General features: G+C 39.1%; 1 protein-coding gene and 1 long non-coding RNA gene across 3 annotated transcripts in view; one reads left to right on the top strand and one right to left on the bottom strand.

Moving 5' to 3' along the window:
* LOC147108662 (adenosine deaminase-like) overlaps positions 1-9,860 on the top strand; it is an 83,562-nt gene extending 73,702 nt beyond the window's left edge. For both annotated transcript variants that reach the window (XM_086005359.1, XM_086005358.1), the window contains one exon: positions 1,269-9,860. In XM_086005359.1, coding sequence (XP_085861485.1) covers positions 1,269-1,373 — 105 coding nt within the window. In that variant the 3' untranslated portion in view covers positions 1,374-9,860. The remainder of the gene's footprint in view (positions 1-1,268) is intronic.
* Positions 9,861-10,406: 546 nt separating this feature from the next.
* LOC147108663 (uncharacterized) lies at positions 10,407-13,179 on the bottom strand. Its single transcript, XR_015080627.1, has 2 exons — positions 11,744-13,179; positions 10,407-10,782 (listed from the first exon to the last, which is right to left on the bottom strand). It is a non-coding gene; the product is annotated as an uncharacterized LOC147108663 (long non-coding RNA).
* Positions 13,180-15,640: the final 2,461 nt, after the last annotated feature.

Below are 15,640 nucleotides of genomic sequence, written 5' to 3' on the forward strand. Positions count from 1 at the left end.
TATTGACTTCAGCTTTACTAGGGCTCCTTGATGTCACACTCGGTCAAATGCTGCCTTGATGTCAAGGGCAGTCACTCTCACCTCACCTTTGGAATTCAGCTCCTTTTGTCCATGTTTGGACCAAGGCTGTAGTGAGGTCGGGAGCCGAGTGGTCTTGGCAGAACTCAAACTGGGCATCAGTGAGCAGGTTATTAGTCTACCCCACCCAATCCCAAATTTCAGTCGACTTCTCCCACCCGAAGTCCCAATCTCCTCCCCCCCCGCCTCTTCCAGTACATGCCTGTTCTGTCTCAGTCTCTCCTTCACCAGCCAGTTCAGTTTCTGGTCACCCCTAAGTGATGCCGTCTTGGAGTGAGGGCTGGTACTACCTGAAATTTAAAGGGGGCAGCTTTTAGAAGCAGAGCCTGGGAGATTCATGTCCCATTCCAGGACCCACAGCACACTGCAGGCCCGATGAAACTGTTCCACTGTACGTTTGACATCCCCGATTCATACTGATCAGAGGTTTGTCTCATTTGTATCTGGAAAAAGGACTTGGCTGTTCTTTTAAATCTTAATGTGCAACAAAATGCTTGCATGTGCTAAAACTGTTGCAGCAAAGATAAGTAACCGTGTTGTCCTCCACATAAATCACAGTAAACATATGCCAGGCCAGAGTGTTTTAACCTGCCTGGAATTTTTAAAATTCAGTTTATGCAAATGAACTGACTAAACCTATCCTCAGGCTTGTAAATGTAGTAATTAACTGTAAATGGGGAATTGTCACTGAGACTTTCTGGCTCCAGAATCCTATTAAGTGAGAACCATTATGGTTTGTTCTTCCTGTTATGTTCTTAATAAGTGGAAGAATCAAAGAAAAGTCACATGGGGAAAGGTCTTTTGGCCCATTGAACATCATCAATTACTGAATTACATAATTTCTTTGACAAACCTGAAACCTCTGGAAAAATCTTTAATAGCAAATAAGATGTTCTCGGGTGGATCAGTAGGAGGCAGGTTTGTCCTATTTTCTTAGTGAGCTCCTGATCTTAGCAAATGTACAGCAAAAGTGAGTCAACTGGAGAATTCCTGCAGACTTCCTAGCAATGGTTACAAAGCACAAATTGCAAGGGCCTGAGAACTGACTTTCTGCTTCCCATTTTAGTATAACAGTAATTTGTCCTGAAATGAGGGAAAAATCAAAATTTGTTACTTTCCAAGCAATGTCATGTTTGCTACAAAATTTTAATACAAATAATTTTGATAACTGACTTTATGTTATCCTACAGAATATCAATGCAGCTAGCTCCTGCTTTCTCCCCGATAAAGAGAAGGAAGAACTTCTATCTACGTTATACGAGGCATATGGGATGGTACAGAGCACTCCGTTTTAAATAGCTACTGGCAAATCATCAATAAAAATAGGAAATTCCTCTCAAGTGACTGCCTGAAGTATCTAATTATGGACTGAAATTGGAAATTATTCTAGAATATTTCATTATTAACTGTTCAGTTTGTGACTAATGCATAATACAACTCTCCTTGCGAATTTATGAAGAGGGTGCTGTATGGCCTAAATTGTCCTTTTTATCATTGCAACGATTTTCAAGTTCTTTACAATCAACAATGTGATTTCATTTTGTTTACAAGGTCCTAAGTTATTTAGGCAATGATTTTAAAGATGTACAGAACATTGTTCATGATTTATATGTTTTACGTGAAAGCATAATTTTATAGACTGGTACCTCACTTACAAATATTCCAAAGGATTACTATAGCCAATAAAGGATTTTGATGCAGCTGATTCATTCAGTTATATTGGTTAGCTCCAGCGGCATACCCAGGATTGTGGAAGGATTCCTGCATATGGAATACTTGTGCACTGTGGATTTCACACCAATGAGCACAACATAAGAACACTACATCATCATCCTAATCTAATGCATGTGAAGAGAGATTGTTTGTTCGGTAAATGCCTTGTGGAATGTGGTGGGGGAGCAAGATGGAGGGGGAGGCCTGACCTGTGCTGGCTGGCTGGGGCTGGAAGTGGGACCCAGAGGGTCCACTTGGTCTCTCAAGGAGTGAACTCATCACAGGAGGATGTTTGGAACTAGGTTGATTTAAAACATACTGAGGTAGTATGTTCAATATATTTGTTTAGTTATAAAGACTAAATTTAAATATTTTTTTTCCTATTGGTGATACTCACTTGATGTAGTCAGTTAATACATATAACAATACAAGTAATCTAGAGCATTTACAATATATTATTGTACATCTCTTGTACATTACTGCATGTCTCTTGTACTATACTAACTGCTATGTTAAATATCAGCTTGCACCTCTACCATCAGGAACTGGTTACATTCTCTACATTTCTGAAAACATTCATGAGTATTTGTTTGACTGCAAAGTTTGAAGGTTCAACTGTGAACATTATAGCTGTGTTATCCTTGCTCTAGTGATAGTACAACAGACCTCCTGAGTAACACTTCCTTTGATGCACAAACAAAAATACAGTTATCATTGTCTCAACAGTGCACTTGTTCAGGAGGCTTATTAATGAAACACCTAGCACAGCTGTTTTTGTTTAAATTCTTTTGAGCAATCACTGCCAACAGTTTCCTTACAGCTACTCAAATCGCACTGCCCCTGTGGCACCGTGTCATTTGATCAAGCAAAATACTTAAATATCCTTCCAAAACTTTACAATGGAAACCATTCAGATTTTGATGTCCTCCTTTAACTGTGTGAAGGGAAGTGCTGGCACACACCTTTTGTAACTCACTCCTATAAGAAGTGCAGCTGATGTACATATACAGAATTCACACATGCACTGATAAACCTTTCTCAGGCATTTTTTATACATGTAAACTTTTGAAATTCATTTTTGTACATTTTACAAGAGGTTTTCCCAAAGCTGTTTCAAACCAATCTTGTTGGTCCCAATTATGTGTCTCCATTTCGTGAGAACTTGTCTACGCGAACGGAACATGGCTAACAATTCTATAAATGACACTCCTTTGCAGAGGATTAACTAAAGAGAACCTATTTAGAATTCTGACTGCAGTTGGTCTGATTTTAGAAACCAAACTGATGTCAAGATGGGTGTTATAAAGTAAAATTAGACAAATGACAACTTACATACTTAAAATAAAATCTTTAAAAAACAAATGCTGTGTTATTTATATATTTAGCACAACTGGACTCCTCAAAAGGTGGTAAGAAAAAAAAATCAGCAGGGCAGAATCATCAAAATTTAACTTGTAAAATAACTTTTGAACATTTTATAAATGAGCCTAGAAGATAGCGAAGTATCATTTGGGAGCACGGTCTACACAATGCACACATTTAAAAGAGGAATTATTTCCTTTTCTGAGGTGATCCAAAATGGGGGAGGGGTGAAAAATTAAGAATTCGAAACCTGTTCAACAAATGCATTGCTAGCCATCCTAAAAAGGCTTACAGTTTATGGCGATGCACAGTAATAAGCAGCTCTAAAGACTGAAAAATGTGTGATTCCTCTGTTGTGTGCTTTAATCAAGAACGTGTTGTGCAACTAGGACAATGTTCCTAGCAGGTATGGTGGTAAAGGTCTGTGCAATGTAGCAGGGAAACTTCAGACTTGATTAGAAAGGACAAATATGGTTTTCATCATATTACACATTTCCTTAAATGTGCTGGTGACCAGACTACCAGATTTCTGTTTTATGTAATAAGTTGATTAATTTGACCCTGCCACAATAGATGCAGAGATGTGTGAACAATAATTTGAAACTTAATTCTCTCTTTCAAAATCCAACTCCTAGTAAATAAGATACTTTACCAATAAGGAACCACAAATCAATAATTCTGTATAGTTTATTAAACAGCAGGAACTGTGACTTTAAAGTGCAGATAGTATAACTTTCTCACACTTTCATTGGAGAGAAATCAGTACAAATAAAAGGGTGAGTGAAATGTAATTAGAATCTAAAATTTAATGTTACTTTAGAAAAAGGGGAAATGGAATATTGTAATAAAAGGGCAAGAATATTCAACAAAAAAAACTTGCATTTATATAGTGGCCTTTCACAACCTCAGGATGTCCCAAAGCGCTTTACAGCCAATGAAGTACTTTTGAAGTGTAATCACTGTTGTAATGTAGGAAATGCAACAGCCAATTTGCGCACGGCAAGGTCCCACAAACAACAATGAGATAATGACTAGATACTCTGCTGTTAATGATTTTGGTTGTGGGTAAGTATTGGCTTTTGTTTCTCTCTCACACCTGGCAGCTATCTTTTGCCCTGCCAGTACACTTTACACCTAATCACAGCCTATTACCATCTCGTCTAGCTTCTAATCTCTTTTACTTCTTTTGGTTCTTTTATTCTTTTGTCCGATCGCAGCCCTGCCTTCGATCTAGTTCCTTTTCTCTCCAGTTTTGAAGAAGGGTCAAACCCGAAACGTCAACTCAAATTTCTCTCCACGGATGTTGCCTGACTTGCTGAGTTTTTCCAGCATTTTCTGTTGTTATAACTGGGAGAACTTCCCTACTTTGAATCGTGCCAGGGGATCTTTAACGAAAAGTGAGAACCCACTCTCAAATAGTTTCATTTTCCTGGTTTATAAATTAATCTCAATTGGCCACTTTTTCTGAATTGAAATAACTTTTTCAAATTAGAAATTTCAAGACAAATGAGTAAATACACATGCTGACTAAAAGGCAAATAAGTTGTAAATAATCTTGAAAGGATCATAAACTTTTATTGAGTAATATATAGTCATGAGTAACGTGGCTAACATTGTAGTAATCTGTTTTGTAACAGTATTCAATTTCAAAATGTCAGACAGACTTTCTGAAAGATATGAGCTTTTATCTTTATTTTCCTGCATGTTTGGCTTCAGCTTGATGTGACGGCAGACCTGCAAATTAACCCTGCCATGAGATAATCAATTTAGGTTGATAGGGGAACACAGCCAGAATCAGTTGTCGTGTATCAGTTGTAATACACAGGAGCCACTGTTCAGTCAAAAGAGCACAAAAAGAACGCTGGTGATCTGCAGAAGTGGCCATAACTTTCCAAAGGTAGAAAATATTTAATGGGCAGTTAGATCAGTGACTGGAGCTCCATGTTTAAGTACCTGCTGTATATTGCAGTGCGAATATGATACAATGACCCTGATTTTGCGGTGGTAATGACGGCAATCTGTCAGCGTTTGCTGTAACCCTTTGAAATTGACCATAACTTCAGGATTTAGTGCATGCGCAGCTAAATGCAGAAATCCTGAAGGTGCGGTCACTCATTCACTGCTTTGCCACAGGTTGCACTGTGGACCCCCCTGCCCCCAATGCTGGCAATCAAAATTAGTGGAACTGACGAAAATGTGAGCTTTTCCACGCTAATATCACTGTTAAACACCTCATTAAATGTTCAGCCTCATTGGAATAACTGTAACGGGTTTTAACAACATATTGACTGCTAAACGACGGTTCTGGCCCTGGAAAATCTAATTTGTGGAATGTCATTTCTCCATTATGATAATTAAATTTAATTTTTTTAAATGCTCATGATAATTCAGCATCTACCTTGACCCCATGGGTATGTCCCAATCTTTATTTTGCTCTCTAACATTTTAGTGCAGATAATCAGTGTTTTTTATTTCCTGGTTTGATGTCTGAGAATTCTTCGATATAATTGGCTGCTTAGACAGCTTGATGACATCAGTGCTACTGTTCGCTGGAGTTCCCCTTTTGACAGCACTGCAATCAATTTCACATTGAGGAAGCTAAAGTTCTAGCCACAGAGATCACAAGATCTCTGTGGGTAGCTTTCTTTGTCACTTCGCTACTGACCGCAAATTATGGGCCAATATAATACTAGCTGTTTGTTTGCTGCACCATCGCACGTCTTAAACATTTCTTTGAATGCCCCAGTTATACTCCCCAATAATTTATTTAAAATTTAAACTCAGTCTTTTAACTGTCCAACACTAAAAATAGTTCAATAAATTGTCCTTTTGAAATAAATTTCATAAATTATACAGAAATAACTTTATTAAATAGTTTTTAAATTGTAACATTCACTTACATAAGTTGCTTAAAGCAAAAAAAGCAATGCTTCAGACTAAAAATGCTATAAACAGGTTTTGCATCTTTTGCCTATTTGAATTTTTTTCAATGTGTAATCAATAATGTGTACAACTATTGATAATGAGTCAGAGCACAGAAGACTGCTGCGGGAAGCAATAATTAATGGTTCTATCCTTTTTATCATTACTACAGTACATGAATGGTTCTTAAGTTTGTTGAACTGCACTTGTAAAGACTACATTTATATGCACAGGATACAATTAACATCCTCATGATATAACTTTATAGATGTGAACACTTCGATTTATAATGAAACTTGGCTGTAATTTATGTTGCGGGACTTGGCCTTTCAGTTTAAGGCTGCCCAGAGTGAAATATTTATTCATTATGACTACTAAGGCAATACCAATTTACACAGTTTTTTATTTGGTACTTTGAGGATATGAACTTTTAATATATATTAATACTTGTTTTATCACCCAGATTGTAATTAAGTAATCTACTAACAGTGAATAAAAAATTGACCTCTGTTTCTGCAGCAGTTTAGAACACAATGTCACATATGGTTGGCAGGTCTCCAAGTTAATGAGGATTAAAAAGAGCCAATTAATTTATTGTAATGTCATCATGCCAGCAAAGTAATAGTGATCTTGTGTGCATATAAATTAGTCCTCTATAAATTTGTGACATACCAATAAACAAAGAGCTCTGAATTGTGAAAAATGTACAGAGTAACTAATTGTATAGCTTGTAATTTTAATGCAGTTCATTGAAAGAATATTTTCATTGTGTAAAATCAAAAACCAGCAAAACATACTAAGGTAACAGTGCATGATTATAATGTTTGCAATACTTTTCCCTCTTGGGTATCAATGGTACAGTGTAGTACTTAAGTGAAAGAAAATATCACAGCAGGGGGTTGGGTTAAATTGGTGTATTTGTGCCCAATGGAGAGTGTACATTTTTTTTGTTGTGGCACTTATCAAGTCTCAGAGCTGTAGCTAAATCCCATAATTTAACAGGTTAGTGCTACCAAGAATGTAATTATAATATACATAGAAATGCACAAGTTACAACATGGGAACAGGCCATTTGGCCCAACCACTTCACTTTGCCCTATACCCTCCACACGACTAAATAGCCAATCACATTTTCCCACCATTTTCCCATATCTCATCCCCTTTTCATTCACCCATCCAACCTCATCTTGAATGTTGACATAGGCCTGGAATTTCTTCAGCGATGTTCCCACCCTGCTGCCCTTTGCCAGAACTGCAGAGGGAACCCACTTTGCATGTGTAAATGGGTTTTCTGGCAAAGTGCCGTCTGCAGAGCAGAAGCAGCTCTAAGGAAATTCCTGGTTAAAAGTACTGCCATTAACACAAAATGAATTCCAAAGCCTCACAACTCTCTTGTGTAAAGAAATTTCTCTTGCTCTCTGTTCTAAATCTCCAACATTTAGTCTTGTATTTTTGGCCACTTGTTCTAAAACCCTCTACTGGAAACAGTCTGCTTCCAGACTCCCTGATCCATTCTTTCATAATTTTAAACATTTCTAATATATCACTAATTTTGCATTGTTCTAATCAATAAAAGCCTCAGGCCTAGAAATTTGGGTGGTGGTGCAAAACAGGTGGTATCGGATTGGCTGGCCACCCGTTATACACAGCACCTAATATTCAGCTCCATTGACTGCGATGGAACTGACCATCAGGCACTGCCTATAACGGGCAACCGCCCGAGACCAATTTCTCAGTCCCAATCTTTCTTCTTTGTAGTTCCTCATCCCAGGCAGCATCCTAATGAATCTGCATTGTAGCCTCACTAAAGCCTCATGCAACAAATTTGTGTGGCGGTTTTCCCTATCAGCTGCCATAACTTCGGTGGACACTCCAATAATGCTGCATAAACAGAGGTTCCATTGATCTTCCAGTGAATTTATGGTGGGCAATCGGGAGAACTCAGAAGAAATTCCTACTGTCAATATCCTTTCCTATAATGGGGAGCCCAATACTGTACATTGTACTCAGGGTTTTAAGGTTTTATATAGGCTCATTATTACCTTTTGGCTTTTATATTTACCTCGTGATAAAACCTAAAATTCCATCACTTTTTTACAGCTCTATCAACCACAGGTACTGCCTTTAATGTTCTGTGAAGCTGTAACTCTAAATTCTTCTTCCACAGCATTGAGTGCACTTCCATTCAATGACAAGTTACTATTTTTTTTTTTAACCAAAATGCATCTCACGCCTACTGACATTGAATTCCATCAGTCACTTTTTTTAGCACATTTCCACATCTTACTGATATCCCTTTGGCCATCTGAAGAATTAACTCTACCTTCAATTTTGATATCATTTGCAAATTTTGATACCACTCTCTCTGGGTTTATATCCAAATCTTTGACACAGAGTGAACAGAAGTTTTGGCCCAGAACTCAGTCCACTTCCAACCCCTCAAAAAAAAAAAAAAAAAAAAAAAAAAATGCACTGAGCTCCTACTCACATTTCTCCCTTCTAACCAATTTTATTTGTTTTCTATCCTCATACATAAATAAAATGCCAGCTATTTTGAAGATTCCCTCCACAATAAGTGCAACAAAAATAGAAGCACTCATGGCTCTTTATTTTGACAGAGCTAACTTGACTGCCCCACCTTTCACTGGTTTATGAACGTCAGATGGTACTGACTATAAAAGGAAGACAAGAAAAAAATCAAATTGTAAATTCCAGTTCTTGCATTGCTGTGGAGAAGGAACCATTATAAAGCTGCTGTTGGAAGGCTCCATAATTACAAAGTGGATCACCCAGTGGCCCAGCAGCGTCAACAAAAACTGAGTCATTGAGTGAAAACACATTTAGACACAAATTCAAACTCTGGACCATTCACAACAATTCTACTCCTAAAATAACAACTTGCATTTATATAATGCCTTTAATGAAGTAAAACATCCCAAGGTATACTGAAGGTCTAAGATTTTTATGACCCTGTCCTCCAAATCAGCAACATTACATATGAAATGTAGTCTTTTGTGGGAAGAATAAGTGATCAGTGACTAGTTTTGAAAGGGCTCAGGTATTCTATGTTACTTTGTAGAAAAGTGGACTTACACTGAGTAAACAAATGTTACATTAAAGTTAAGTTCATACTTCATAAATGTACATTTTGTTTCACTGCAATACTAAAAACCATTTGAGTTACTAAGAGGGGAAAAAAGCTTATGATTCAAGATTCAATTTATTGATTCTCATACAACTATACAAAGTTGAGTGTTATCTATTCAGCGCACCCAGAATACAAATCTTTTGTGTAAACAACTAAAAAGTCTTGGCTGTAAATACTGCTTTCCACTTACTTTATGTTGTACGCAAGTCAGTAGAGACTTAATGGCCCGGATTTTGCTATAGAAATAACGGTGAGGCTATCAGCACTCACCGTTAAATTGTACATCAGACAGCAACATTCAGTAACTGCACATGCGCAGTTAAATGTGGAACTCAGGAAGTTGCTGTCTGAGTTGCTCTGCTCCTCCAGAAGCTTCGTTATACCGGTATCTCACAGAGATGCTTGGCGATAAAACACAAGGAACAGAATGAAATTGCTGTACTTACCCACTAAACTTGCCAGAAAAAGTTAGGGCATGTCCATTCCAGTGTTAGTACATTTTTAACAGCATGATAAGTCTTAATTACTGCCAATCAACTTCTGGCACTGAAAATTAACTTTTACAAGTGTGGAGTCTCACTCCTTCAGATTTTAATTATTGTTGGAGATTTAAAAAAAAATTAAAACATTTAAATCACTTTTTTTTTACTTCTTTGTCTCTTTCATTGCTCTCTTAATCTCATCTTTCTTTTCCTCTCTTTATTTCACTTTCTGTACATGATTTGATACTGAATTAAATATTCTGACTTACACTGCCTGGTTCAGACTCTGCACTGCTCAGTAACAATTCTTCAATCTGATTGGTTAAGGAGACACACAGTTACTTGTCCTGTTCACACAGGTCCCAAATCCCCTGTAGAGGGTGCTGCACCAAAATGGCTTTCTAATCACAGCAAGTTCTAGTGCAAAACCCCACAAAGTGTGTGGGCAGGGGCAAGTGTAATGAACAGCTCACGACGTTCGTTCATGGTTGACCGCAAAATCTGGCCCATTGTCAAGTATTTTTCAAAACAAGGAGGTAATATATGCAAACATATTTTGCTGGAATTTTAGTGCCCTATTGAGATTATGAAGCTTCTTTGGCACCCTTTTTGCAACAGCTTAGCTATAATCCATTTGTGAAGTGTCAAGAGATTCAAAAGGCAGCAAACTGTAGATATTAAATGTTATCCTACTAAATATATGCAAATACATCAGTTTTATTCATGCCCTCCAGGTACCAGCTATCAGGTACCCCAGCTGGGTACTATCAATATATTGTAGTGTTCAGAACAAAAACTAAAAAGTTAATTGATGCAGTTAAATTAAATCCATCCCAATGCACAGTTCCTTGTGGCTTACATAGTTCTTTGAATTATTCCTTTAGTAATGGAATGGATTCACAGAGGTTCTTACATAGGACATGATCAAAATCAGTTTCACATCATCATATGCATTCTCAAACATCCATTCATTCATCCATTAAGAGGCTGTGTTCCCATCTTTTTGCCCTTGGCTCTCTGTTTGACTAGTAGGTGCCTGTGTATTTGTAGCACCGCTCGTTTCTTCTTTGGAGACTTCTGTGGAGAAAATTTGAAGGTCTTAAAATACAAATAATATACATGTCAATTTCTGACAGTTGACAGAATAAATGAAGAAATGTCAACATAGTAATTTTCAATAGAAAAGTGTGACCAAATGCCATGACAAAAGAACAGAAAGTTTGTGGACAGGAAGGGCATGACCTGTGCAAGATTTTTAATCTATAGATATATATTCAGGCCCTTTGGTTTTGTTTACTTTTTTGAATGTAATTGTGACAGATTCTGCAACTTCCTGCACAGTCTTGTACTGCTTTAAAAAAAAAATTAGGACTTAAAATGAAATAGCAATAGAATGGTCAAAGTGCCCGAGGTGAGAAATAAACAATTATATTACTGTGGAAAAATAGGTCTTACTTAATCAACTAAATTTTAGAAGAAGTCACATGCCTTTGGCAGGATTTATTATTGACACCAAAAGCCACTAAGAATTGAAGAACAAACTTATATGAAACCAACTTCCTATTTTAAAAATATGTTTTTCTTTTTGCCAGCTTAAGTTGTGGGGAGTAAAGTATTCTTTCTTCCCCACCAACATCCTAGCAACAGAACCAAGGACATGTTCCTGGTGCTTGTGGTGATGTTTGCAATCTAGGAAGTCCTGTATCATTGTGTTAGGGAGGCTTGAGGAGGGGGAAAAGAGGGGGGAAGAGGGGTGATGATTGAACTAGATGGTCTTTTCTCATACCAATTCTTTGAGTCCGCACATACTCAAACAGATCCAGTCTTTAACCACTCTCTGTTTTTGAGTGGTCTATTAATGCAGGTTCAAATCGGCTGTGTTGGAACAGTTTTGCAGATAAAATTCTTTTTTTTTTTTTTAAAGTTCAAAATTTATAGCCACACAAGGTTCTAAAAATAATCCCCATTAGAGTACAACCCTTGTGCTTAGTTCGTTCATGAGAAATTAAATCCTTAAATCTGGGAATAATTTACAAACCTTGTGTTTCGATGTTGAGCCCTTCCATGTCCATGGTTAAATTGCTTGTACCCACATTATCAGTTGAAGTTTCCTGTGAATCACCTATGTTAGGTATGGCATCCCTGCGACCTGTCCGCCCCGAAGCAATGAATTCTGATATTGAATTTGTTATATCCGTCATTGGAGACCCATTTGCTTGCAGCTGCACCTGCAATTGAATAAGCGGGGATAACATAACCCATAACAAATGACTGAAGCAGATTTGTGCTCATTTTATAAGGGCAGACATCTGGATGAGAATATATTAAACCAATTTCCTATTTTAAGAATATGTTCTCTTTTTTTGCCAGCTTCACTTGTCGGAAGTGAAGTTCCTTTTCCTCCTCAACCAGCAGTCAAGGATGCATCTTGTCAATCAAATCAAAAGTGTCGAGGTTATCCGAAATGATTAGAGGCTGGGATGCCAAATACCTTACATCCTATAGTATGCAGAAGTAGCAGGCTTATGCACGAAGTGCTGTTGGTGAGCTTTCAACAGCAAGTCTTATAATTGCATTTTTAAATGAGATTGTTACTTTATGAGAAGCATCAATTCCTTACTGTATAGGAAAATAGATTTACAATGGTAGTGCCATCTGTTGTCCTTTTAAGAGTTTATGTTATCATTAGTATTAGATCTCCCATAGTGTTGCTTGCAGTGAGTTGGAGGACACGAGCATGGATTTTAAGCCAGGGAGCCACCAAACTTCTTGCCCGGGAATCTCTGTGGGGCAGCCTGGCCAATTTTAACGGCCAGGCCTCATTAACATCCTACTGGCCACCTGAAATGGGTGTAAAAACACGCTGATTGGTTGGTTGCCAGCAGGTAAATATCAGGCGGCCCAGAGGCCACCTGCTTGCACAGTTGAGGTGGGTTTTCAGCCCAGGGTGGCAGAGGCTCACACTTTCTTGGTGGATCCTACTCCTAGCCACAAGATGATTTTTACAGGGCTTTTGGGGACTCCACATAGTATCCATCAGGTTTCACTGGTCAGAGCGACTATGGTGGTCACTTACAAGCTGTTAAAATTGCCTTGAGGTTTTATCTGAGTGATAGGATCAGGTTAGCATATATTAATGAGGCACTTAACTCAGGCAGACGCCTCAACTGTCCAGCATTAAAATGACCATTGGTCGGTATCGGAACAGGAAAAAGAGCCACTCAATTTTAACTCTGGTTCCACCCCTTTTCTGCCAGTTGGAGGGAGTTAAAATCCACAAAGTACTGTGCCATACATGGCATAAATCAGGGCCAATAATTTATGGTGACCAATTAAATTAAATTCTGCTTTTATTACAAGGTATGCTAGGATTTTCCCAGTGCTTTGGAGATCAATTCACGACTCCGTCCATTATTCTGTTAAAAAAAACCATGAATGGTGTTTATTTTACATATATATTGCTTTACTTATGTAGTTAACCTTTATCAATTTTTAAAGCTGAGGACACACAAGATGGTATGCAAGCTGTTCCAGTTGAAGTAGGTACCTAGTCTTGGTGGTAATGGGAAGAATAGTGTTTAGCGGTACTAGGAGGGGCATTCCTAGATTCTGACAGAACTAGAGTGGAGGTCTTGTGCTCTGGCACCACTGTGGAGGGAAACCTAGGGCTTGAAAGAAGTGTGGATAGAGAACCAGAGGTTTGACACAACTGGTAGGTGGAATGTGATGTTTGGCTCACTGGTCAGCAGTGCGTGCAAGAGCAAGTGCACGGGCCCAGGCTTGACAGTCACTTACAAATCAGTGCTGCTAAATTTAGGGACCCTCTGACTCCACAATTCTAAGAGATCTCAAGCAATTAATTCAGTGTTTTGTGATTGGTTCCTGGTTCTATGTTATGTTTGAAAGTGATTTAGTTAAATCTGAAACTAGGGTCTTAAATCTAAACAAAGCAAACTACATTGATATGAGGGGCAAGTTGGCTAAGGTAGATTGGGAAACTACATTAAAATATATGACAGTAGACAAGCAATGGCTAGCATTTAAAGAATGAATACATAATTTACAACAAATATACATTCCTTTAAGGCACAAAAACCCCACAGGAAGAGTGGTCCAACATTGGCTAACAAGAGAAGTTAAAGATAGTATTAGATCAAAGGAAGAGGCTTATAATATTGCCAAAAAGAGTAGTAAGCCTGTGGATTGGGAGGATTTTAGAATTCAGCAAAGGAGGACCAAGAAATTGATACGGTAAGAGAAAAAGAGAGTAAATTAGCAAGAGACATAAAAAGATAGTAAACATTTCTGTAGGTATGTAAATAGGAAGAGGTTAGTGAAAGTAAACGTGAACCCATTAGAGGCAGAGACAGGAGAAATTATAATGGGCAATAAGGAAATGGCAGAGACAAACAAATATTTTGTATGTGTCTATACAGTAGAAGACACAAAAAAATTCCAGAAATAATGGGGAACCAAGGGTCTAGAGAAAATAAGGAACTTAAAGAAATCAGTATAAGTAAAGACATAGTACTGGAGAAATTAATGGGACTAAGTGGCAACAAATCCCCTGGACCTGACAGCCTACATCCTAGGGTTTTAAAAGAGGAAGCTGCAGAGATAGTTGATGCACTGGTATTAATCTTCCAGAATTCCCTAGATTCTAGAGCAGTCCCCAAGGATTGGAAGGTAGCAAACATAACCCATCTATTTAAGAAAGTTAGGGGAACAACCATTTCTGCAGCTGCAGACGTGATTCCAGGATGGTATGTTGCCTCCCTTGTGCTAGGTCAAAGATGTCACTGAGCAGCTGCAGAACATTTTGAGGGAGGGGGAAGTTGAACAGCCAGAGGTCGTGGTCCACATTGGTACCAATGACATAGGTAGAAAAAGGGATGAGGTCCTGCAGGCAGATTTTAGGGAGCTAGGAAAGTGATTAAAAAGCAGGACCTCAAAAGGTAGTAATCTCTGGATTACTCCCTGTGTAATTGATATACCTATCAATTCCTCCAATAAAAGGCGAAGAGTTACGAAGGTGACTAAAGGTTTTTATTGACTAAATAACAGAGCCCACTCTCGTGGGTGATCCGATCCAAGCAGGAGGAATACCAGTCAGTCGCTCACCTTTATACCTGGCCTGGTGGGTGGAGCCAAGGCGGAGTCGGCGGTGGTCATCCCAGGTATAGCAGTGTGGCAAGAGGCGACCTCGTACCGTGATACAATAGTGGTCAGTGATACAGTTATAACGAACAGTGGTGAACAGTGCTAACTACTAACAGTGATACGATAGTGAACGTGGTTTACCACATTCACCCCTTGTTTAGAATTAAGTCCGGCGGGGTGAAGTGTACTACCAATTCTGGTAGGTCAGTCTGTCCGGAGGCTTCGTAAGCCTCTCCGATCGCCGCAGCGGTGGTGTTGCCTTATCCGGTGCTGGTGCCTTATCCGGTGTTGATGCTGGTGTTTGCGTGGTCGGCGAGGGCTCGTGGGGTTCCGGCATGCCGTCTACCTGGGCTGGGGTTGGGGGGGGTGGTGGCGGTGTTTCCGGATCGGCTGAGGGTGCGAGGTCTCGTAGGGAGACAGTGTCCTCCCGCCCGTCTGGGTACGCCACGTAGGCGTACTGGGGGTTGGCGTGCAGGAGGTTCACCCTCTCGACCAGGGGGTCCGTTTTATGGGCCCTCACGTGTTTCCGCAGCCAGACCGGCCCCGGGGCGGTCAGCCAGGTTGGTAGAGTGGTTCCCGTAGTCGACTTCCTGGGGAAAACGAACATTCGTTCATGGGGGGTGGTGTTAGTGGCCGTGCAAAGTAATGACCGGATGGAGTGCAGCGCTGTCGGGAGGACTTCTTGCCAGCGGGAGGTTGGGAGGCCCTTAGACTTTAAGGCTAAGAGGACGGCCTTCCATACCGTCGCGTTCTCTCTTTCCACCTGACCGTTACC

The sequence above is a fragment of the Somniosus microcephalus genome, chromosome 13, assembly GCF_052327205.1.
Source record: "Somniosus microcephalus isolate GS21.2 chromosome 13, FLI_Smic_1.0, whole genome shotgun sequence".
Taxonomy (NCBI): Eukaryota; Metazoa; Chordata; class Chondrichthyes; order Squaliformes; family Somniosidae; genus Somniosus; species Somniosus microcephalus.